Source organism: Sparus aurata, chromosome 4, assembly GCF_900880675.1.
Source record: "Sparus aurata chromosome 4, fSpaAur1.1, whole genome shotgun sequence".
Taxonomy (NCBI): Eukaryota; Metazoa; Chordata; class Actinopteri; order Spariformes; family Sparidae; genus Sparus; species Sparus aurata.
Window position 1 is genome coordinate 9,062,852 of NC_044190.1, and position 26,287 is coordinate 9,089,138.

The 26,287-nt window shown below is 40.9% G+C and overlaps 1 protein-coding gene across 1 annotated transcript; it reads right to left on the reverse strand.

The window, feature by feature from the left end:
• Window positions 1-1,281: 1,281 nt before the first annotated feature.
• tmod2 (tropomodulin 2) lies at window positions 1,282-25,798 on the reverse strand. Its single transcript, XM_030414634.1, has 10 exons — window positions 25,666-25,798; window positions 17,853-18,072; window positions 13,965-14,121; window positions 7,911-8,033; window positions 6,239-6,313; window positions 6,021-6,151; window positions 5,825-5,932; window positions 5,578-5,721; window positions 4,405-4,549; window positions 1,282-3,883 (listed from the first exon to the last, which is right to left on the reverse strand). Exons 2-10 carry the CDS (start codon window positions 17,976-17,978, stop codon window positions 3,852-3,854), a joined length of 1,041 nt encoding a protein of 346 aa, XP_030270494.1. The 5' UTR covers window positions 17,979-18,072; window positions 25,666-25,798; the 3' UTR covers window positions 1,282-3,851.
• Window positions 25,799-26,287: the final 489 nt, after the last annotated feature.

Consider the following 26,287-nt stretch of genomic DNA (forward strand, 5'->3'; position numbering starts at 1 on the left):
TCAGGTTGACTTTTTTGGTTCCTCTTGCTGGACTGAGTTCATGCTCATATGGGGAAGAAGCCTGCTGACTTTTCCTCTTGCACCATCATCTTCAGGTCACATTTTTAATTTGTTCTGTACTTTGGTTTATGGCCAGATACTCAAAAGACGTAACGTAGCCTTTTTTTATTTCTGCATAACTATCTAGTGATCACTGTAAATAAACTTAGAACTTCTAATGGATGGGCTGAAGCTCACCTGCTGAACATCAGCAGTCAGGACCCTGATCTAAACATGAGCGTGGCTGCAGGCTCGAGTCTGGTCTTGTTTTAAACTCTCTCACCCTGTCGGACCCTCTGGGGGAGGGTGGCATCATTAGCTGTGAATGTTTGCTATGCAGAGAATAACAGTAGATTTGAACTGTTCCCATACTGTCAGCAACTCTCACCAAAAAGACTTCTGAGCCTGTTGTTCTGCTGTAGTTATCGAGCAGATGCACCAGGCTGAAGTTTGCGTCTCATTTCCCAGAGTGCCTGCAGGCGGGGGCGTGGCACAAGGTTCTTTGTGGGCTCCTCTCCAGATCCATTTATTCTACATCTTTGTTGGCCCTCTTCCCATGAACACCCAGTCCTCTATTTCCCCCAGTGTGCCGGCCTTGACCTTCAGATAAACTGCTCTGCTTATTTAAGGGAGGATAGTGATCGGATGTTGTAGTCATTGGTCGTGACTCGTGTAGGCTTACTTTCCGTATATTTTATTTTAAACATACATATTTTATTCATGTCCTTTTTGCCTCCTACATAAATTAGATCTTAGATCAGGTCGAGTCAGCAACAGTAAATATCTTTTAATTTCACAATAATATTTCTCTCTGAGCTTTGTGACCTCACAGAAATCCCACCTCAGAACTGCCCGTATGATCTCTCCTCCAGTACCGGGGGCTGACTGCCTGATGCGTTGCCGTTTTAGTGAACCAGACGCTAAAACACACACAGACTGCAACCGCAGACTCACTGAAAAACCTCACATCAGCACGGCTCCATTTTCTGAGTAAACGTCGACCAGAATGTCAGGAAGAATTATGACTATGTCAAAAAACAGCTGACATTTTATTACTAAATTGCATGACAGAAACCGGCACGAGGTCCACTTCATTACATCTTTATGGAGCTTTCAGTCACGTTTGTCGGAGCGAAGTCTGCTGATGTTAACTGAGGAGAGAAAACTGGTTCAATAGTCTATATAAACATATTAATACATTAAAAGAATTCATTTTTACAAAAAAACAAAACAAAATCCAAAGAGTATGTAAAAACATTTATTGTTGAGGATGTTTTATATTCAGCAGTGCATTTTACCAGTTTACTGTGATTTTACATATTCCTTATGTCGAGTATACACCTGGGTTCTGATTTAAGGTACAAAAAAAACATCTCAGCAACGACTTGTGCAGATTTATGTGGTACACAAGTCCAAGTGTGTGTTCTGTGTGCACTTTGAATTTGAGATGGCATTTTACAATTCATATACATACAGTATTATGAGTCACAGATTATTCTCAATAACAAGCCCGAGCAAAGAAGCAGTTTTCCACTTTAGCTGACCGTCACAGGAATGTAAAAACAAAAAGGTTCAGGGAGGAATACTCGCAGACGGCAGAAGTACACAGATATAAAAACCCCAAAGTACTGAACTCAGCCGTACAGCTCTTCTCCGAGGAATGTGAGGCTGTTGTGATGAAGGAGCATTTTTGGTCGACAGAAACATGATGCTCACAAGCGAAGACTTCATGCCAGTATATTGTTCCTATTACACATAAACAGTATTTACAAGTTTCAAGTAACTCCTGAATAAGTCCTTTTACAAGTTTGTTGAGCAGGTTAGGGTACCCATGGAAGTTCACTTTGAGGCACACACAGCATGTCGTCACCTGTTACATAATGAATGACCTGCTACAGCTGAAAGCCTAGTGAACGTGTTGGTGTGAGGGAGTGAGGGAAAGTAAAATCAACAATCTGTAAATGACTTTCTATCTGGGAGATGTCGTTCATCCAAACATTTCGCAAGTATTCGCAACCCGAGAAGTTTCACACCAACTGGTTGCCAACTCTTCCTCACATCTCAGTGAAGGACTTTTTGCTATAGATGGCCTACAATGATGAAGCAAAATTTAACGTCATGATGTAAAAAATGTCTATCTCACTATTGTCCTTAACCAGATCTGTACTACGAGGAGGCTTAAACCAGAATCAATAACCACAAAGTTCAATATTGATGCTTTAAGCTCTGCATTTGTTAGTCTTTGGCATGGTTAAGAATCAGAGAAAATCCCTTATGAGAGCAGATCACAGCCTCTTCAGTCCACACTGGGGTTAATATCCTGTTCCTTTTACAGCAACAATCCCACTTTTACTTGAAACCGGGTATAAGTAATCAGAATAACCAAAATCTGAATTTGAACCGCATGAAAAAAAGATATTTGAACAGTAAAGTAATATAAAACATTGTGCATTGATACTTACAGCAATAAATTCAAATAAGGGCGTGAGCCAGAGTCTGTTGTTGAGCTGACTACGGCATGAGATCAGCACACATTTAACCGTTAGACACACCAGGCAGACGGTCAGCCCGGCTTTTACAAGGCAACTCCAATAAACAACACCTGCAAACCAACATGCAGATGGAATGTACAACAGTGATCAGGGGCCTCGTTACAAAAAACGGAAAATCTCATCTACATTAACTTTAAGGATTAAGGACAGAACCGTCTGAAGTGAAAAATCAGTTTGTTGCTGCTATCTCCAGGTCTGTACGACACTGACAGTGAAGATGGGGAACATCAGAACACTAAAACATTATAATTAAGAAAGGCTATTTAAATCATAACTGTTGGAGAAGCTAGCTCTGATGATAGCCTGTTAAAGACGGCCGACAATTATGTTTTGCCTACTAGTGAAGCTAAGACTGACGTTTAGCCTGTTGGAAACAGTAGCTCTGATGTTGATGTTGATGATCGTGTTGGACAAGCTAACAAAATCTTATTTTTTGCCTGCTGAAGAAAGTAATGTTGACATGAGCCTGTTGGAGAGGCTAATACTGATGTTCCCCTGTTAGAGAAGCTAACACTGATGTTAGCCTGTTAGCTTTCAATTTCCAGGGTAAGCCATTAGAGTTCTGTCTGTAATGAGGCCCCTGATCAGCAACATCAGAAACAAGAGTTAGCGAGCGGGTTATTAAACGGTGACTAATGTTACCTTTTGCTTACTTGTGTTATCTTATAGTCAGACACGCTTCACTGGCTAGTAGATGTGGCTGTATGGTATCCCCATTTTTCAAATGACATATTCTGCTGGGTCAATACCAGAACTCCACTGGAAGCTTAAGCCTCAACAGCAAACTATCACAGTCGAGGGTACAGGTGCTTATCAACGTTAATTATTGTTTTTCACAAAGCTGTTACTGTTGTTTTCTGTTACTTGGTAATGTTCGTGTTTACGTCAAAGGATTATAGCAAAGTACAAAAGGAAAAAGAGCAAGTAAAAAGTCTGGACAGATCAAATGAAGGCTCAAAAAAAAGAAAAAAAAAAGGAGCAGCTGAAATGAAATGACTAAAAACTAATCAGATTTACACCTTCAATAAACAACAACATAATAATAATAAACATACGTATGGACATGTGTATGGGAGAGGGCTATTCCAGTTATTTCCCTTCTTCTCAGATGTATGTTCTGGTTGAGCACGCCTTGCCCCGTAATTTGGCACAAGACTAAAGTTTCCACACAGTGAGATGAGACCAGGGCATTGGCTGAAATTATTCCACACGTTGAGATGAAACAACAGGATTGGCTGGGAGACTTGTCGGGCTCCGTCCCTACAGGTCGCCTTCCACTCGCCTCTTGCGGACTAGAGAAGAAACACAGGATTAAAGAAAGCCAAAAGCACAAATTCTGCTAGAGTAGAGACTATAAGAATGAACTGCAAACATGCTACACAGCCTTCAACCTGCACAGGCGTGTTAGTTTAACATGAAAACACTTTGTGAGTCGTCACGAGCTGTGCGGTCAAAGTTTTGATCCATTTCAACAGCATGTGTCAGCGTGAACAGAAAACAAGAAGTGAGATGTCGTCACTCTCACACGGTGTCAATCCTCATTCTGTTAATGCAGTGAATTCTTCATTCAAACCCTGACACACTCGTAGTCACACCCATGCATCACACCTGTGCTACCGCAACTCTGACAGGACGAGGAGCTAAAAGAGAGGAGAGGTCGTCACTGTGGACTGACGTCTTATGGAAAATGTCATGATTCACTCTCCCAAAGAGGCAGATATCAGGTGGAGGGAAATTTGATGACGTTTGGATGTGTGTGTGTGTGTGTGTGTGTGTGTGTGCGTGTGCGTGTGCGTGTGCGTGTGCGTCATACCCAGGTCGTTGTTCTTGGTGATAGCTGCAGCAGCTCTGGAGCGAGGTCCTTGCTGGGTGAAGTGGTAGCCAAACTTCACTATGCTGTTGTTCTCTTCCAACATTTTGGCTATCTCCATCTCTATGGTGGTGCCCAGCTGCTGCCTCTGAAACACACACAAACACACAGGAGGTCAACATCTGAACATCAGAGTCACGGCTTCACTTTGATTTGTAGGAGAAAACTCTATGAGACCGAGGCTTGGACCACAGATGGAAGGTTTCACTTCTTTTCCACTACTGGAAACACTCAACTGCTCCTTTTACGTTTTCATTCAGGCAGTGGTTTGTGTTGGTTGGCGTTGTCTCCAGCTGCACGTTGAACACTGTAGCACAAACATTTTCTGCTACTGTGGGCAGCGTGAAACCACTTCATTTAAAAGTGCAAAGACTTCCCCAACATAACGTCCCTGTAATCATCTACAGTGACCTTGGATGATGACAGGAATAACAAAAAACTAAACAAAACAAGTGAAAACAGCGGGGAAAAAAAATTCACACTCTTTTTTCATCGTAATCTTTATTTTACCATGACTGTTTCTGAACTATGAAACCTCTGATCCAGGGCTCCAGAACCATCCCTGTTAACCGGCCCAAAGTCAAAATATGTTTTTCCTTTACTTAACTCATCATCATCTACACTTGTATTCAAAAGTACTATCATTCAGAGTACTTTAACCTCTAAACTCAGGGTTCGTACACATTTTTCAAGGTCAAATTCAAGCACTTTTCAAGCACTTTTAAGGGTCATTTTTAAGCTTTTCCAGCCCCTTACTGCTGGGGTAAAATACGTATCTAAAGGAATATATATACTTGTGATTTTTTTCTTCACTTTTTATCACAATTATGTACATTGTATTATGCTGTAAACATCTAAAATTATATTTTATAATAGCAAAAACTTCAGAAATTAATTATCCAGTCTGATCCCAATTTTATAAAAGACAGAGTTATAATGTCAAGCACTTTCAAGCACTTGAACTAAAATCCAAGCACTTTTCAGACCTTGAAAACACAACATTGAAATTCAAGCACTTTCAAGGATTTCAAGCACCTGTACGAACCCTGTAAACTGTAATCAGCTGAAGTACTTCAGTACATTTATTTATGTTAACACTTTCGAATCATCTGTTACCTGGTTGTCTATCTTGATCTCTGTGAGCGTGTCGTTGTCTCTCAACGCGTCCACCACAGCCTGAACCCCCGTCCCGGTGATGAAGTTGGACTCCAAGTTCAAACTTCGCAACGTCTTGTTGGCCCGCAGCATGTCACTGAACGCCTGGGAGGAGGAACGGGGAAATAAAGCAACGATTTTAAAAACATAATGATAAGTAAGTTATGAACAAAAGTCATTAGAAAGCACACGAGGCACTCCATCTCACCACAGCGACTGGGTCGTTGCTCCGTGTCGCCGCCATGCTGAACTTCTTGACGTGTGTGTTGTTCTCCATGGCTTTGGCGATGTCCTTCAGCGTGGGAATTGGAATGTTCTGAAAAACCAACAGACACACTGCCATTGGTCCGGAGATACACACCAGCCTTTAGTCACACTCGATACACACTTGTGTTTCTGCGTACCTTAATGTTGTTGAGGTTGACCTCTGTTAAGGAGCTGTCGTTGCTTTTTATCCTCTGCAGAGTGTCTTCTACGTTGGTGGGATTTGGAGGCTCATCAAACACTGGGTTCATCTTCTCCCCTTTGATCACATCTAGAAAACACACACAGGTGGACATCAAGGTGTTGATCCTTTTTGGGATATTGGAATTAACATATCTATCTCTGTGATTGTACTTACTGTTGTAGCCCTCTTTACTTCCAGTCCCATCATATGTCTGAGTACTGGTGACCAGCGTGTGAACACCCAGAATCGCTGCAAGAGAGAGCAAACCAAAAACTGAGTAGCTGAATCATCGTGTCGGTGTGTTCTACAAGGTTTAAAAGCAAAATGCAGTAAGTGAATAAAGAGTAACTAAATCTAGAGGTGACTGATCCTCATCGTCACACAAGGTAGAGGATGGAGCCTTGTGAAAGACAGGCAGGATCAGTGGTGTGTTTGTGTTTTACTAAATATATTTGATAGTTGATTTCTACTATTATTCAGAGTATGACAATAGGCCAGATTTCATATGGCTCACGTTAACAACATCTCCCGTTTGAATATTCCATTCCTTTTTCCAAATGTAACATTTTCCAATAAGACATGCGGGATATGCAAATATTATTCGGGTTTAGGCGCTGTCCTTTGACATGTGTACAGAATATTCAAAATATGCGTCTCAGTTTGGGTTTTTACCTCAGTTTGCCACACACAGCCTCTTCTGATATATTGACTTTTGTCACACAAGTCAAAATCTTTATACATTCGGATGTTTTCTTGCTAATTATCTTGAGTGGTCCGTCCTCTTCCAGGTCACCACGGTAGAGAGGACATTGTGTGCACTGCTTGGTGATTCCTCAGCCTGCACAGTCATCCTCCTGGATTCATATTCTTCATTTATATTTTATATAATCTACTTTCATCAGGTAATCGGTCAATGAAATCCATATACTCTGTGATCTTGCTGTTCTCTTCTGTATAAGTAACATTCCCTGAATGTCTGTCAGTCCTAGGAGAGAGATCCCTCCTCTGTGGCTCTTCCAGAGGTTTCCTCCATTTTTTTTTCCTGCTACAACGTTTTTTTTTCTTTGGAGAGTTTTTTCTTATGCAAATCTATGGACAGATGAGGGTCTAAGGACAGAGGATGTGATTTACTGTACACATTGTAAAGCTCACTGAGGCAATGTGATGGTGATTCTTGGCTATATGAATCAAATTAACCAGACCTGCCTGTTTACTTGCCTGGACACAGAATCGGAAGTGAATCCCCATTCATTCCTTTAAAAGCTGCTAAGTGGTGCATAAAGCCAAAAAAAGTTCAACTTCCTGGATGTAGATTACCCAGATCTTCAACATTGTGCAACCCATAGAGTGTGCACACTAGAGACTTCCACTGACCAACTGTCTTAGCCCTCTGCTTGTAGCCTTACAGAAAAGCCCGTGTTACTGGTTGGAAGAAGAAACACACCTACTTTTAAACATTCAAAGACTTAAATATCAGCAGGTTTTGGGGATGAGAACAAATATTGCAACACCAACCTTTTCAAAAAGGTGGTTGAAGAAATGAAAGAGGCTGTGTTCACACGATTCCACAATCAAGTGAGAGAAATCTTACTTTGAAGCAAGTAAGCAAAATTACACAAGAGGCTCCGTGGCTGCATGTACACAGGAATATCAGTGGAGCATTTTTTTTTTCATTAGCCAAGTGAACAGCTTAGTAAGAATATTATCTTTTAGGAATAAGGGCAAAAAACTGTATATTCTGTGCATGTCACGCAGTCATGGTGTGCACAGCAGACATAGAAACCCTCATACAGAGTTGTGTTTCTGAAGCCTTTTTGCTTCCTCCAAGGTATTTCTTCATTCTTACCTGCTAGATCACACAGTTCTGTGTCTGTGGCGCTGGATAGGGCTTCCTCCAACTCTGGATCGAGGGTTGTGACTTCGTCCTGGCGTGTTTCTATTGGTTTCTGCTTGGGAACAAATACTTTACCTGTGGAGACAGAAGGAAAAAGACGATGAGGAAAGGAGAGAAGGGGATGATTCAGCCCTCATAAAATGGAGAGGCAATACCTTAACATCAGCAAAGCCAGAAGAAACGGGTACATGCAAGTCGAGCGCAGGTTTTATGAGATGATACACATACCCTGCCTTCTATAAAAAATGTCTAACTGTTGGTTAATGTGACTCGTTATTCTCACATTACGGCCATTCCTATTCTATCCTTGTTCCACAGTCATAAGACTGCATGACTGCCAAGTGCTGTGTGACTGAGAGTGTGCCTTAAAGCAAATGGAGCCATTCCAAGACAAAGCAGCTGTATCGTTAATATTCACACGTAGGCTGGAATTAACACCAACACTGATCAGGGCTCCAGTCACAACACATTTAATTGTATTATCTGTTTGACATCAGACGACTCACTCATCACTCTCCTTTACTCTAAAACTTGTTTTCAGTGATCTCCAAGTGTGTGACTTGGCTTGTTTATCTAAATATATTGAATGACTGCAATGCACAGGGAATCAGAACATATCAAGTTGTAGAATGTGTTTTCACTTTTACTCCATTTACTCTCGTTAGTCAGTGTTACATAGGGCTACAACCTATTGTTTCAATCATCGATTAATCTGCCAATTAGTTTCAAGCTTAATCTTCAGTCTAGAACTACATTTTTGAGATGAATGCTGATCCTGATATTACGAAGTAAAAAAAACTGTCAGTAACGATGTATCGGGCGATACGCACAGATTTTTAGTGCAGATCCCTCAAATGTGGTTATCAAACACACTGTTAAATATCCTGCCGACACATATTTTTGTCATTTTACCAATAAAATGTATTGTTTAAAATGCAATCATTGCAGTGCAACAGTACATTTTGCTCTGAATTAAACAGTTACAAACTATCCCAAGCATCGTTTTTTTCTACATTATAATCTCTACAAAAAAGTTTTCATCTGTGACAGGGGTCGACCGATATGATTTTTTCAGGGCCAAAACGAAACCGATTAGTAGTAATCTAGGGTGACCAATAACTGGAAGTGATAAACATTTAAAAGGAAATATAAACATCTTAGTCTAAAAGCTGAGATTAACAAATTGTTGCAGCTTTAGTGTCTATCCATTGTGAATGAATACAAAATAAGTTGAAATTGTGATCTTAAAATGATGTTGATATACCTCACAATGGGGTGACATCTGAACAACAGACACATGCTGTTTAAATACGTCTGGGCCTCCTGCTATTTTACACAACATTCCCCAGCCATCAGCGGCTCAGACTAGCTGATCTCAGTCCAGACGTGACTGTCTGACAACTATGGTATTTCCATGGTAACCTATCTGAAGGAAGAAACGGAAAGAGCGAAGGAAGTCATGGAACAATGACTGTAGTCTAATCTAAACTGCACTGCTGGGGCAACAAACACTTGCACTGGACGGCTCGACGATCCAGTGGGTGCCATTCACTCCCTGATGCTGCCTGTCTGCTTCAACAAAAACACCCCGAGAACTGGCCCTGCCTCCTTCCCTCCTTCTAACTCAGTGAAGCCAGTCAAATTGTTCAAACTGGTCCCTAGTGGGGGGGCTCTGGCACTTCCTGAAAGCCAGTAAACAGTAAATACAGTCATCAGGCAGCATCCTGTGCCTGCCAGTCCCTCTGGAGCGACATTTAGCCCCTCAGAAGGAAACGAAGTCAGAGCCAAAGTCCTGTCTGTATGATCCGAGAGGGGCATAAATCATGGGTTAAAGGAGGAAAACACATTAGGGTACAACAATGTACAAACGCTGATGGAAAATGGGCACATCAATAGTGCAGTGCCTGCCTGTCACACGAGTATCAGACGCAGAAAACGCTGAGTGTGGAGCGTTTTAACTTGACACTCATGATTTTCCAGGAGAAGCCTGAGCATATTTCATGCAAGCAACGTCTGAAGCGTATTTAATCCAACGTGACAAACCATTCATCATCCGCATTCGTCTGATGCAGCCTTAGATAACTTCATGTAATCTGTATGTACTGTCTAGAGCTTGAATTCAGCTCTGTATGCTACTGCTGTAATATGTTTTGTCAAAGGTCATAACAAAAGAAGTTGAAAAAAAAAAAAAAAAAAAAGAGAAAAGAAAATGTAAAATGCAAATGACAAGAAAAGATCAGGATGAAGATTTTATCCTGTGGGTAATGGGGGCGGGACTTGATAAGCTTTGGCTTCTCCCGCTTTTCCCTTTCGGCCATGTGTATTGTATTATTTGAACAATGATGAAATGTGATGTTTATGAATTGACATGCCCGAAATAAACAACATAAATAAATAAAAAAAAAAAAAAACTTCATAAATGGTGTAATGGTGTAATGAATGCCGATGGTACTGTGAAGGACTTGGGAGTTTCTGTCTTCAGTGTTAAACGACCACTGCAGATGAAAATCCATCGAAGTGGCTGGCAGAAATGTTCATGTACAAGGTGTGTTTAAAGTTTCATGTTATGATTAGTCACGTTCATTGACTTCCTTCCTCACTCTCAGATATCTTTTCATCTGGCGTTTACACGGAAGTTATAGCCGACCAAATGAAACGCACTGTTGCTCTGAATAGAATTTGGGATTTCTCTGGGTTTGAACCTTGAACAAAGTTGGAAACATTTGCGATCAATTTAAGTACACAACTCAACAAAATACTCTACTAGAACGCCACTCAGTAGAGCACATACCTCTGCCAATGCCCAACAGTCCCTCTTTGTACTCACTCTTGTCCCTTTCACACTGGCCAAAAAACAACTTGCACCCGCTAACATCTGACTTTGGTGTGCGATGTGAATGTGTATTATCAGGATTTACTCCCAGGCTAATTAACTCAGCAGGAGTCACAGGTATTTATCGCCTCCTGCTCGGCTCGGCCGTGATGTGAACACGCTACTATAATCTCCTTTTTTTCCCCAGGGTGTGATGCTATGATGTGTTGAAATTAAGACTCAGGAATTTCAACACTAATACTAAGAGATCAGAAAGAAGCAAAATGTCTCAACTCTCCAGCAACATTCATTATCAGCTCTGGAAAAACCACGTGTCTAATTCAGAATATCACTGATTATTAAGACCTTTTCAAAACAAGTTTACCACCCTCTCGATGTAGTTTTATGAAGCACATGATTAGCTGCTGTCTGTCTGGTGCGTACGTGACAACAAAGACAACAGAGGAAAAAACAGAAAGGCAAACTCATCCACTGGCAATGTCAAAAAAGTTAACTGCCGATTATTAGCAGGTTTACCCATGTTTAAAAAACCTGCACATACAAGGTCATTTCAGTGTGAAAGTGCTATTTAGATACCAGCCATCTGAATATATTTTTTCCATCAAGATTCATGCAATCTGTTTAATAGTTGTGTAAGCCTGCTGACATGCCAACCGCCACACAGACACGGGTGACAACATAACCTCCTTGGTTGAGGTAAAAGCGCCTCGTCGTCTTTGGGCATTTCAATGCTAAAAGGTTACATGCTATATGTTTTTAATAACTGAACACCGTTTTCATTCAACAACAGCCACACCCTCCACTGTAACCTTAAGAAACATGTTCAGACTTCAACGGAAACACGACCTTGAACGCTCCAACGAGAGTGATAAATTACACTCTACTCTGCCCCTTTCAACTGAACTGAACATGCCAGCAATACTGTACACCTCTGACAACACAAACATCTCCACCATCTTCTTTCTAGACCTTCTTAATGTTGACAAGCCCTGAAGGAACCGAAAGAATGAACAATACATACGAAGGATTACAGAAAAGTAATAAGACGGACTGGCCCAATATGAGAGCATTTAAAGTGGTTAAACGGCTGCACTGGTTGCCAGGGCAGCAGGTTGTTTTCCTATGAGAGGAGACACACACACACACACACACACACACACACACACACACACTCATGACCACATTATCTGTCAGCAGGGGGTGACTATAACAAGGGGAGAATCAGCTACATTCCACAGAACCACCATAGTGAGTCGAGTTTTCCATGTTGTCACAGGGCGCGCACACACACACACGCGCTAACACACTCACACACCCACAGAGAGGGAGTATAATTTCTAACAGGCCAGGGCTGGGTCAGAGGGAAGATGTCAGTTCCATATTTCCTCTGCAGCGAAGGGAGCAGCGTTCAGTTCTCTGGAGATCACAACAAAAGGAATTCCCCTGGACGCAGCAGTGTTTCTACTCCACTCACTTTTATTTTTTTGCTGTCCTGCCGTCACATAAAGCATCTTTTTTTTATTTCACATCCTTACCTCACATCAGCTGTGTTGTGACAAGAATCCCCTGACACATTTTGTTCCTCTTTGGTTTGACAACTCTGTGATATCACAGACTGTTGTGATGATCATCCATCCCACACTCCACTCTTTCAATGCCGATACTACAGGCACAGCTGCTGAAAGCCTGATTATATAACTGTGTGAGTATCACATACAACCACATTTATTTTTATAGCATGAGGCCTTCGTTGTGTGGACAAAAGATCTTCAGCTAGACTCAGTTGGACACATCTTCAACACGTGGACTATCAGGATATTTGATGATTGACATTTAATTCAGTGAGAAAAGCCAAACAAAAAACATCTATGCCAATTTGAGAACTCACTTCCATTCAAATAAGGCACATGTGCACAAATGTAGGCACAGATTTGCATAGTTCTGTCTAAGTAAATCTTCAACCTTGACCTCAGTCGTCAGTCAGCCATTGTTCATTACTGTGCGCATTGTTTTAAGCAACATCTACATTACATAACTACATTTTATTATACTTCTACCATTTCATCTTCAAATTGTGAATATTCTGGCAGATATTTTAATTGTTCACAGTTGTATATACTGTGTATAAACTGTATATATCCTGGTTCCATTATATACACATCTCTGTCAAGTGTTTGCTAACAAAATGTAAGGGATCAACCCCAAAACCCCAATTAGCATTTTTGTATGTATTCTGTGTATTTAAGAATACAGGCCAAAATATCAATATCTGGATTTTTTTTTTTTTTTTTTTTTTTTTACTGTATTTCGGTATTCAACATCTCCCCCAAAAATGCAGTATAGGTCAGGCTCTAAAAAATGCTGATACAGTATATCCAATGTACAAAAAGGCCTGGAGCATACTGACTGACTTGCAGCCTTTTGTTACGCAACAGTACTTGTTTCACTCCTTGTTTCAAATCCTGATACAGTCATTATCAATACGGTCTGCCAGGACCCAAATTGAGCGGACCAAAGAAAACTCAAATCTAACTCAAAAGTGGCTAACTGCTAAATGTAAAGGTTTTAGCTGCTTGAAGAAGACGGATATCATCACTGTCTGAAAGCACATTCATAAAGTGCAATCTTTTTGTTTTGCTTTTTTTGTATTTGTTTAACTCAAAATAAGCTCATTTTAATCTAAGTGGTACCAGGTCTACAAACTGAACCAAAAAGAAACAAATCTACCAAACATCGATACGCAAATAACAAACAAATAGATTCAACACAGTTAATCTTGACTTTGCCTGCTGCTTTGACACTCCCTGCCTCCTCTCCCCTGGTACAAACACACCGCCCACTCACTGCTGTATGTTGCATAAGAGCAGACATGCATTAATAATACCTGTGAAGACAGCGGAGTGGTAATCACTGCTGTGTGAGTGAACTGCTGAGACACACACAAACGTACACAGACACACCTTGGTTCTTCATCCCCTGAGAAATGCATTACTAACATGTGATAGCATCACTTGTTGGAAAGCCCTTTGTGACATCAACAGTGTTGATCTGTGTTTCACCTCAATGAACTGAGTTTAACTAAAGGTCAAAAAGTTTTAAATATAGTTCATATTCACGTTGGAATGACTCTGTTTGGTGCTCTATCGTGGACAGCTGCAGACAAACACACTCACCTTTCTTCTCTCCAGTGAAGGGCACTACATCCTCTCTGTCCTTGTGCTCCATAGCTTCCTTCTCCAGGTATTTGAGGAGGCCGTCCCTGTTGAATGATCCTGTTGCTTGCTTAGTTGTCTGGTCCTTCTGACGTAAACCCGCTGGGAGGAGAGCATTCTGAGGAGACGAGATGAGGAGACTTGTTACACCTGTCAATATTAGTGTTCTTGTACATGTGAACTACAGTGTGAAAATGCTGCCTGTATACTCCAAATGTTGGCATTTTATCAAACTTTTCAGCACTGCAAGTAAATGCCAGAATATTGCTCGAACAGGATGTATACTTACATACTATGAACTAATCTAAGTGGAAACATGTCAATCAATTAAAGCCTGACAGCTTAAAAGACCTGAAAGAAACCAACCACCTGTGGACCATTTGTTACAGGTGGGACGCAGTGAACGAGGATGTGGGAAAAAATGTGTCTAGCCAGCCAGATATCTATACAGAAATATGAATTTGTCTGATCCCAAACATTTCTGTTCCAAGGATTGATTCCCATATTAAAAGATCAACACCTTAACTCTGTAACTTGGGTGGAATGTGTGTTTTATCACCATTAAGTAGTCTAAATGATACCCAGTTGATAGGAACTTCTTCTCCTTCCGCCTGAGATAGTACGGCGCCACAGAGAGCTGGCATTGATGTTGGCTGACCCCAAACGCAGTCATGTGCGGAGCTTTTTCAGTTCTAAGAACAGCAGCGTCCCTGTATGTGATGTGTGGGAGGACTGTGAGGTACTGTGGCAGCACCACAAACCTTGTTGAGAGGCTGAGATTCAATTACAATACAGAATGCGATGAGGTTATGCAGCGATGGTCTACAGAAGCACTGGCAGGCGTTATGTAGGTACAAAGAGAATTTATGTACAACTGATGATTCTCCCCCACATTGTTAAAACTACAAAATGTTTAAATTCCAAGTATCAGTATGGTCTTGGTTTTGGTGATACAAGCCTTGGTTTTAGTTGGTACCTGAAGGAAACTCGTGGCAGCACACATCACTAGCGAACAGCAGCTTCTGACGCAATACGCTTCTTTTTTGTGGTCAAACTAAATTTTACTTCATCCATTAAATGACATGAGATTCAGAAATGTCTCTTTCTCCCACTGATGCTGCACGTTTCCCTTGGGTCACCATGTAGGGTTGTTTGTCTCGCTCGGTTTAAACGGAATTTAAATAAAACACCCAGGCGCCTGGAGGGGAGGTGGGGGCTCATTATTCTCTTCAGCTCCACTCACAAATAAACACACAAACACTTGGCAGCCTGCTGACAGAGTTACTGCAGCTCAGACTCCCCCTGTTGCCCCAATCACCGAGGCTGGGGACTGGGAGGTGTGGTTGAGGGCTACAAGGGAAAAATCCACCCTTGGATCTGAACTTGTTCCATTCAGAGCATTCCATGAAGTTCAGCTGATGTGATGACATGGTACAATATTATTTTTCATGGCTTTTTCATGTCCAATTTCTACAAATCACTGGACTTACTACAACCTCGCCAGAGAGCATGAGCAGGTTTCAGTATGCAGGTTAAACAAAGTGCATCTTTTGTGAAAACTGTCTAAGATTGTAGTTTACTCCCAGTTCGAAAACCATGACCTCTCAGACAAATTTTCTCTTCAGGTTATTTCCTCTGTCACTGACTGTAATATGGTCATCAGTGAGGAATGTGTAAACAACCTCCTGAAGAAAGTCAATATAAGAAAGGCCTGTGGCCCAGATGAAATTTGTGGACGCACATTAAGGTATTGTGCTGTGGTGGAGGACAACTTAGCCGTGTCCTCCACCACATCTTTCAGAGGTCACTTAACTGCAGTCAAGTACCTGATTTATGGAAATCCTCAATCATAATCCCTGTTCCAAAAAACTCATCCCCCAAATACTTAGCACTTACACCACTGTGCATGAAGGTCTTTGAGAAAATGATGAAGAACATGATTATTTCACAAATGGAGCGGAGCATAGACCCACTCCAGTTTGCTTACCAGGCAGGGAAAGGCGTGGAGGACGCCAAGCTTTTTTATCCTTGACTGCCTCTATAGAGACTTGGAAAAACCTCAAGTCCAGATGAATGCAGAAGCGTTAGGCAAGGAAGCGACCTGGTCAAATTCTCTGACGACACTGCACTGCTGTCTCTTCTTCAGGGATCCGAATCAGGACACGAGGAAGCTCTTGTTGATTTTGTTTCATGGTGTGACAAAAACTACTTAGACCTAAATGTGTCTAAAACTAAGGAGCTTATAATTGATTTTAGACGCGACAAAAACCCAGCTGTAGATAGCACCATCCATGGCAAAACTGTAGAAAGGGTCAGTTCATATAAATATCTAGGCACCTTTTTTTGACGAGAAGCTGAAATTTGATGTGAACACTGCAGACATTGTGAAGCGAGGGCAACAGAGAATTCATCTTCTCCGCAAACTGAACTCTTTTTCTGTCAGCCTGTTATACTTTGTCGTTTTATCAGTCCTTTATCGAAAGTCTCCTGTGTTTCTCCTTCATCTGCTGGGAAAGCATTAGCATTATTAAAACATGTTCCAAGATCACAGGAGTGACATTTAGGGACCTAACCAGTTTTTCTGAGGAAAGCAAACAACATTTTGTCTTCTCCTGGTCACGCGCTTGCAAGTGAATTCTCTGTTGCCCTCAGGTCGTCACTATGTCTCACCTGTCGGTAAGACTAACCGCTTTTTAAAATCTTTTATCCCCTCTGCTATTCGTCTCTTAAATTCTTCATAATGATTTTATCTTATTCCTTTACCATGTACATCGTATAGGTCAACATGTGCAACCAATCTATTTATCTACTTATTTATTCACTTATTCAAGTATTGATCCTTGATGACACTTTACTCCTCGGCATTTTATTTATTTTATTTATTTACTCTACCTTATTCCCTATCTATTTATAGTGTGTACTGTGTTGTTGTACTGTGCCAGTATGCAAGCTGCTGAAACCAATTGCCCCTGGTGGGATTAATAAAGTTGTCTGAGTCTGAGTTTGAGTAGTTCTGTCCATTATTTAAAGGTTCAATCCACCAATTTTACACTTCAAAGTGTGTTTACAGGTTTTAGGGAGTATTACTGCGTTTATGAACTTGAATTACCACATCGCAGTCTAGTTACTGTTCCAGGGCTGCGGTGCTGAATAATATTACAATGTCACAGTGCATTTAATGCTGACCTTTTGGATATCAAATGGGTTAGACGTTCATATGTCAAATTTGATTGTACTTATTTTATGAATTCTTGAGTTTTGTGATGTCACTGTGAGCTTGACCTCTGACCTTTGGCGACCAAATTCTAATCAGTTCATCTTTGAGTCATAGTGGACATTTGCTCTGATTGTGAACCAAATCTTATTGGACTGAATGGCTCAAATTATGACGGTCACTCAACAACTCATTTCGTGGGGGTTGTTATGCTCCAACAAATATTTTTACCAGACGCTTCTTTCATAATGTTAGCATTATGAGAAAAAGTATTTTTGGGCTGCAGTAGAACTGATGCAGAAGAACCAGAGATATCACACTTCTTCTTATATTTTCTAAAACCTGTCTTACATTACCCACAATGCAACTTTGCAGCTTCCTCTGGAGCCACAAAAGGCTTTACAGTACTTATTAACACATATGCAGTAGTACACCGCAGGTTTTGTAAACACACTTTAATGTGTCAAATAGGTCAAGTGACCCTTTAAGAAAATGAAATGCAAAGATCTAACGAGCTTCCACGAGTGCATTAGATACATAAACTCTCTTATTTTTACATGTGAAATTGTCCGGTGAATCCTTTTTCCACAGGAACTCCCTCCCACTAAAGAGCCCAGCCCCCATTGAGTCCTGACCTCAGGGTCCATCTCCTCGAGGGCCGTCTCCAGCTGTTTGAGCTCCTCCGCCGACAGCTTGTTGAGGATTTCATCTTCGTCGAGATCCTTGTACTTGTCCAGGTCCTTCTTGTACGACAACGCCATGGTGCCGGCTATAGCTCGCTAAGCAACACTGGACAGCAGACCACAGCCACACTGTTTCTTCTCTACACACTGCTCCAGACCAGGGAGAGGCTACCTGAAGGCACAGAAACATAAATAAACATTCATGATGACGGGACATGAGATTCCTTTTTATGTAGCCGACTAAAACAGTCAGCTAATTACATCTTAACTCAGATTAGACATTGTTTATCTCATCCCTGAGAAACAATAGTCGATCACAGCTGGGCTGGATAATGGGGGCTTGCAATGATGCAACACTCACACACACACACACACACACACACACACACACACACACACACACACACACACACACACACACACACACACACAGCTGGAACAAAGAAAGAACTTTCTCAGGCTCACACAAATCATCTGACCGCTCCCTTGAGGATCACCAACAGTTCTTTGCGAACGTCAATTTTCGAATACATGACAAACTTTTAAAAAGAAACAAAAGAAGCATTTTTAAAGGCCTGAAAATAAAGCAAACTGTTACAGTGGCAGGAAATACCCCTGGAGTAAACCATCAAGTAGATGTGTATGTAAGAAAACAACACCAGAGTTAAGATTAAATAAAGCTCAGATAAGTGAATGAGTTAGAGAGTGAGTGCGTGTCCTGTCAAACGAAATGAAGCGCTTCAGGCTTCAGTTCCCGCTCCCACGCCACAGTCCGAACACAAAATGACCTCATGATTTCCAGATTCCCTGCAGGACTCCACAGATGGTCTCAGTCCTAATCACACACACACACACACACACACACACACACACACACACACACACACACACACACACACACACACTCTCTCTCTCACACACTCACACACACACACACACACACACTTCAAACTCTCCTTTCCTGACTGGCTTGCTCACACTATTCTCAACAAAAGCTTTTTCGCAGGAAAGACAAAAAGCTGAATGTTTGAGAAATACAAAATGGGAACAAATATCACATCATTCGAAACAGAGTCACGTCAGTAGTGAAATACAGCAGTGTTTCTCCAGCCAAAGATTCTTTAAACATTAAGTGTCCTCTCCCCGGTGTCGCCTGACCGACTTCTTCAGTACAGAGGAATTCCCTGAGGAGTCTGACAGTGTCTCTCACACTGGTTGGCTCTTTTGCTCCACAATCCAGCCTCAGTGCTGGACTAATTCTTTCCTTCACCTCCCCTATTAGAGAAATTTAACTACACTCATCTATTTCTAAAATGATGATGAGAGTCACCGCAGGGACATTCACAAGCCTGAGTGGCTGCGATGAAGCCTGACTCAAATGTCAGCATGAATGACGTTAATAAAAGCCCATGAATATGATGATCTACAATAATAATATCGCTCGTAATATTCTACTGCAGTGTAATTCAATCAGATACTGGACACCAGAGGCGGTGCAGTAAAGTCTAGTGTAGTGACACTGCAGAGTATTATCACAACCAACTGGGAGGAGAGTAGATCAGCCATTCCAGCTAAATCGATTAGTTGTCATCTATCAAATTAATTAACATTAGCATTAATTAATGCTACATCACCATGGATGTGTGAGCATTTTAGCTGGGTTTTATTGTATTTTGTCTCCACACATCTTTGTTGGCTTTTTATTTGAGTTGCAGCCGTTTGAAATAGAAATGATACAAAAATCAACAGAAAGTCAGTTCAAAACGCAGTTTTTTATAATTGATAACTCGAGATGAATGAGATGAACCTTAATTTATCTGTAAATGGTATAGTCCCGCTTTTTACTGGCGATTACATTGAAAGTCCATCGCCACATCAGAAAAATAAACTCTTTTGAGAGCGAGAACAGAAACACTGAGTGTAGCAGAGTTCTTAACATTACAAATCTGTGACATTTCAAACAGCTGTTAAAAGTGAAATCAGTTAATCACTGTCATTTGGTCATTTAATAGACCCAACAACGAATCCAATAATTGAGACAACTGATAATTAATCAACATGTAAATAAGCGTTACTTGCGACTATTTAAATGTCAGACAGGTGAGGTGATGAAGCCGTACAAATGGACATCAACATCTGGCCTTGTTAAAAAATGTCCAGTGATAAAATAATTTAATAAAACAAAACTGTCATTTAAAGCGAAACTCTCGCCAAAAAGCAACCGAGGCTTTATTTGGGATTGAATACGAGTCCAACCTTCGTGTGAACGCATAATTACGACGAAAGAGGCACTTTTAAGATTTACCGTAGTAGACATGCTAGCATCAAAATCGCTATTTTTAGAATACTAAGAAGGCTCGACACAACATGAAACTTTGCTCGTAGCATCACCAGGGTCTCCACTCATGAACAAGAGCATCCTGCGCGTCGTCGTCATGCCAGACAAAAAGTGTTGATCCCCGAGTGCGACCTGACAGGCAGGAGAGGGATGGTGAACCGCTCCTCAAGCGTGCCTGTCAGGTCGCACTCGGGGATCAACACCTTTTGCCTGCCAGGACGGCAACGCGCAGGAGGTGCAGCAGCTAACGTGAGTAGTTCAAAAACCTTCTTTTTCATAAACTCTGTGTACACAAACAATGTTCTCAATGCTCGTGTTCATGTGTAGGGACCCTGGTGATGCTATGAGCAAAGTTTCATGTTGTGTCGAGCCTTCTTACTGTTTTAAAAATAGCGATTTTGATGCTAGCGTATCCTGCCCCATGCACTCCCGTTCAAAATTAACGTGCCCAAAACCGAAACTACGGTGAATCTTAAAAGTGCCTCTTTCGTCATAATTATGCTTTCACACGAAGGTTGGACTCATATTCAATCCCAAATAAAGCCTTGGTTGCTTTTTGGCGAGAGTTTCGCTTTAAACAGGAAAGGACAGAGGGAAATCCGGAAAATCATATACAGGTGAAATCAATATTTGTAAGGAAGCGTGATCAGAGCTTTAAACTGGAGAACCAAAACAGTTTCATCATAATTCTACTCTTGAAAAAAACATATAATTATCAATCAGTAGGGCAGCTGCCCCTTTGTTGGTGGCTTGACACATTCAGACTCATTCAAGTTTTTGCTGTTTTCTTTTTCTGTTAGCCTTGTCATTAACGGGAAGATAGCTTAGTGTGTGTCATCCAAAATATATAAATAATCAAATTAAATCATAATCATGCAACATCTAGACGACTGACGTGTTGACAGATGCAAATAAGTTTTGACTTAAACAACATTATGTCCGAGATTGAAAACATCCCATGGATTTATATCATATGGAAGTCATTCTGTGTGTTGTGTCCACAACAGCAATCTGAAACAGCACCAGGATTAGTTTCTCATGATGTCATTTTAAGCCCTAACCTGCATGTTTTTAGAAAAGAGAAATCTCATCAACAACCAAGATGTTCAGGGACATAAAACACATCTGACGGCTCACTGTGATTAACCAGGCTTTACCGCCTGCCAGGTTTCAACAACTTTGATGTATTCTGCCAAAAACTCACATGTCTACCCTGAAATGTACTTCAACACCAGTCAAATATTTGCTAGCCAGTCAGAGCATATGGAATCATATGAAGTTTGATGTATGACTTCCTTTGTCCTAATTAAGGTGAAATTACCCAGACTAATTATATGATGTCCTGCAGACAACAAGATAACACTTCTGGACAGGATTTTGAAAAAGCTGAGACCCTGTTCTGGGATAAGCCTTAAGTCTCACACACACACTCACACTAACACACTCACACTCACACACACACACACACACACACACACACACACACACAGAGTATAATGCTCTTATGACAAGATAAGCTCAAAATAACACCATTCATCACCATTATCAATCATCCTACTTTCTCAAAAACATTTTACGTTTGAGCACATCCTAAACAACAGCCACTGTTTAGAGTCAGTGAGGTCTTCAGTACTGACTGAAGTGAGTGTGCAGACAGTGCAGAGTAATGGGGCATGCAGACAGGGATAATGATGGCGATGGGTGGGCTCAGGCCAGAGCAGAGACACTGAGAGGATCCATTAGTCCAATCTGATTGATTCCTTTCTCCCTCTCTTCTCGGTTAATCCTTCAGGACAACAACAGATGGCTCGGAGCCAATAATACTGCAAACCTGTCGGCACGCTGCAGTCACCTTACACTTTCCTGCACTGACCCCTGCACTCAGGCTACTGTTGGGCACATAAACATATTATTGAGGACCGCACAAGGACAAACTGAAGATTACCTGACAGGATACAAGTTTAGCACTTACTTTCCAGTCTGCTTTAGCCAAGGCTGCAAGATGTTAACCACATTAACAAAGTCAAACCAAGCCTTCATAGAAAAATATCACCTACTTGCTGGTCTTTTTGTCATTATCATTAATATTACCAATACTGTTTAAATTTGAGAATTTGGAAACAGTCGGCCACCTTTCTTATCTTAGATTTTACAGTCGTCTTTTTATGCTTATTTTTATCAATAATATAATTTCATCTGTGTTTTATTTTCTGCCTTTTTCCCCTTGGGTTCGATTACCGCTAAGTCAATTGTATTCTTAAGAGTGTGCTCAACCTCAAAGATTATTTTTAATGCAGACTACTGTGCCCATCTCTGACCAGATCATTTACAACTAGATCACAAGACGTTTAACACAGTTACACTGAGGATAAGTTCATGAACAGCTGTCTCTCTGTTTCTTTTATGGACAAAAGGGGAAGAAAGACTACACAAAATGACAGACATTGCAATTGTGACATCATTTATAATTAGTGAGAAAGATATTTTTGCATGTAAAAAACGTTTAAAATCATAATGACGTGGCTAAGCATGGGAAGTTATTTTTAAAATATCATATGTCTGTTATCCTGGCCAAAATCATGAGGATCCACGATATCATCCCGATAGTGGTCAGAATAGGTCCAAAACTCTTTAAATGGCACTGAACATAATGGAATACATTACACGATGTTGACAAACAAATATCATTATTTCATGACAGATAGGACACAACCTTAACCCTCATAAATCACAGGGTCCCCCGAAATAAAGGATAAATAACTGGTGGGCAGCTGATCTCCTTGTTGTTCTTCAGTTGGGACTCTTGTAGGTGATACAACTGGCAAGCCAAGCCTTCAGTCATCGTGACAGGCTTAAGATTTTGTTGAAATTCTAAACAAATCAGGGAGATCATTATAGAACTGCACGATATCTTTTTCAAGTCACTCATGTGCGGATTATCCCAATTCACAACTACCCTAATAATCTAAATTCACCATGATCAAATTATCCTGCGTGTTTTTCTCCTGATCTGTAATGAAATCTTGTACCCTTCCATCCCTAGATGTGACATCTGTTGGGGTCTTTACCAAACAAATGTGTTTTCTAACATCTGGAGAACAAGATTTATAGCCCCAGACATCTCTGCAGCACTACAGTTCCTCATTACAACACTCTTTGTCACGCCTTTTACGTCTATCAAAACAACTGCACCGTCTGCAATTTGTATGTTGCTATTATGATAGTATTTTGATTAATTGTGCAGCCTTAAGGGGAAGTGCAACATAAAATATCAGTTTCACTACCTCTGATAAACCTTACCCCTGTTTTTAAATGAAATGTCTGGGGCTTCATCTTCTCTCTCTCAAAAAAAAATAATGATGCTGTAAGACAAAATGCAAGACTATCCCAGCCATTATAGATATGATACAAAATGAGATACCATCCTAGATATCTCTGACTGATATCATATAACTCTCAGCAGCTGAAAAAAAAACAAAGTAAGTTTATCTCCAGTTTGTATCCAGGTTGCCTGGTGCTATTTCAGATCTCAGAGGCAGAATCTGGATGAATAATAACTTGCAGCTCAGACATGAACAGGAAGCCCTGATGGTTATTACATTATTATAGAGCACCACCCACAAAAAAGACTATAGTTAGACTGACCCAGCTGGGCTACCCATGGGACAAGAGTCTGCACTTCCTCCTCCCACCTACTCTGCTTCACTTGTATTCTACCATTATGCCTCTCCACCCTGTGTTGCTCAATTCTCCTACATCCTTTTAGAGTTTAGACTCCTAAGGTGCCTGTAGGTGTCGGAAATGATAGAAAACAGATGGAAGGAGACGGAGATAGCATCGGAAGCTCTGAACATTCTGACACTATGATATTTTCACTGTAGTACAAACAGGTCAAAGAGAGGAAAGAAGTGTCAGTGTGTTTAAGTAGTAAGTTATGGTGCGGATGCTTGACTTTGTATAAGTGCATCAAATTAGACTGAAAGTGGAAATAAAACTGTCAGAAAAACAGTTATTTTGTTCACTCACTCAAATATTTCTGTACCTCCCTCAGAGACCTGGCCAGAGTCGTACAGGAAGTGGGGTGTTTCTCAAACAAACATGCGTGATTTGTATGCTCCCATTTTAGCCTCTATTATTGTATAATGAGAAGCATTTTCAAGGAGTGCCTTTAGCTCAGCAAGGGCTTTCTTGTAAATAGTACAGGTCCAGGAAAGGCTGCGACTTTCACTCCTTTGTAACAAAAAAAAAAAAAAAGTAGTAATGACAAGTCACCATTCCCTGAGGGTGAAACCTGGCACTCACAGCTAGGTTTCACCCTCCAGTGAAAGGTATGCAGGTTAAACAAATCAAGAGCCTGTTTATCTGCAATACGGTACTGCAGTACTTGGTACAGTCTGCCGTACCACCAGAAATGCCATGTCAGCCATCAACACACCGCTGCTCTTGGTTGCATTACCTGCTTTACAGCTTCAGGAGTGCCACCTGAAAAACACACTTCCCTGAGCAGAAGCAGACGTCTTCCTTAAGACTTGGACCACACCCTTCATTCACCACTGAGCCCTTTGTGAACACACACACACATCAACTCTAAGATTAGCGTCTGTCTGTAGATTTACTGACACAGTGACCTTGCACCTATCTCACAATCTAGCACTGCTGCTGACAACACTGCCTTTCCCTAAAACCTGCAACCACAGTGGTGTGAGTCACCCACCAGAAGTACGTCCTTAACAACAGTGAATCTCTTGTGATAGAGCAAACAGACAAACACTGACGGGATGTATGGACTGTTTGTGAAATGTGCTGTTGCTGTCAGACTGACAGGGATGGGCAGATGAGATTAAATCAGACCTGCATTGTAAATACAATTAGCAACACCCATACACAATAAAACAAGAACCATTGCCCTGACAGGTAATCAAAAGGTTTTTAGCACTGCCATAAACACACATGTTGCACTCATACTCTTATCTATATTAAGTTACGTTACTCTGGTGGTATTCAGCTGTCCTGACTGAAGGAGTTTCATCCCTCTCCTGTTTGGTCATAGCGGGCTACGGAACGGCGTTAGCTAACTCGCTCTTGACATGTTTATGATTACCACGCTGACAGTAATCAAATCGATAATGATTATCGTCGCCCAGCCAAAGATACCACACCCTAGCTACGAAATGGTTAAAGCCAGACCAAGAGGTTTACGGGACCATACTTTAGCAACTTCGTACATTTGTCGGATGCAGTAACACCATGCGAAAAAGCCCGATGACATGTAGCAGCTAACATGCTAACCTTTGCAGTTGACTCAAGTTGCTAGCCGTTTTAGCTAAACCAGCACATATGGAAGTGACAGTGTGTAACACAGTACGGCCAACGTGTCACTGAATTGACAAACTGGGTCCAACCCCGGCCAAAAAACAAGTTCCTTACCTGAGGCTAACGGGACCTAACTAAGGAGTCACCAAAAATCGCCAGTCCTCCCAATGAATGCGATGTCTTCACTGCTTGATTTCTCACTCAGCCCAAGGGCGGTAACACAGGAAGAGCGAGGCTAGAGCGCTCACCGAGTGACGTCTGGTTCAGCCAATAGACGGAGAGTCTGCCAGGCGTGAGCCAATGGCGTAAATTGGTCCGCCTCTTACAGCAAGAAGAGCCAATCAGATGAGGTATAGGGAAGGGAAAATAAAATAAAATAATATTTAATTAATTCAACATATTATTTTTTATAATAGGTACATATTTTGTATTTTATAATATAAAATATAATAATTATTCAAACAATATCTAATAATTCAACTTTTGTTTTACACACTGATTTTTATTGTTTTTTATTGACGCTTTTTTTGCTATCCCTTTTGTTGCTGTAATAATGCAAATTTCTCCAAAAGACAAACTTATTTCTTTCTCTAAGAATAAAATGTATTTACTGGTCACTAGATAAAATAAAACAAAATAAAATAAAGCAAAAATACCCATTGCCTTAAAATAATACCATATTTTTCAGAATTAGTACATATTCTATAATACAAAAAATAATTATTAGTCTAATAAT

Excerpts from the sequence above, each read along its gene's own strand:
- tmod2 (XM_030414634.1), bottom strand. The coding sequence starts at position 17,978 with ATGGCGTTGTCGTACAAGAAGGACCTGGACAAGTACAAGGATCTCGAC. Across the intron at positions 6,314-7,910 it reads AGAACTGTGTGATCTAGCAG|CGATTCTGGGTGTTCACACG; the intron begins GTAAGAATGAAG and ends TCTCTCTTGCAG. Across the intron at positions 4,550-5,577 it reads AGATCAAGATAGACAACCAG|AGGCAGCAGCTGGGCACCAC; the intron begins GTAACAGATGAT and ends TGTGTGTTTCAG.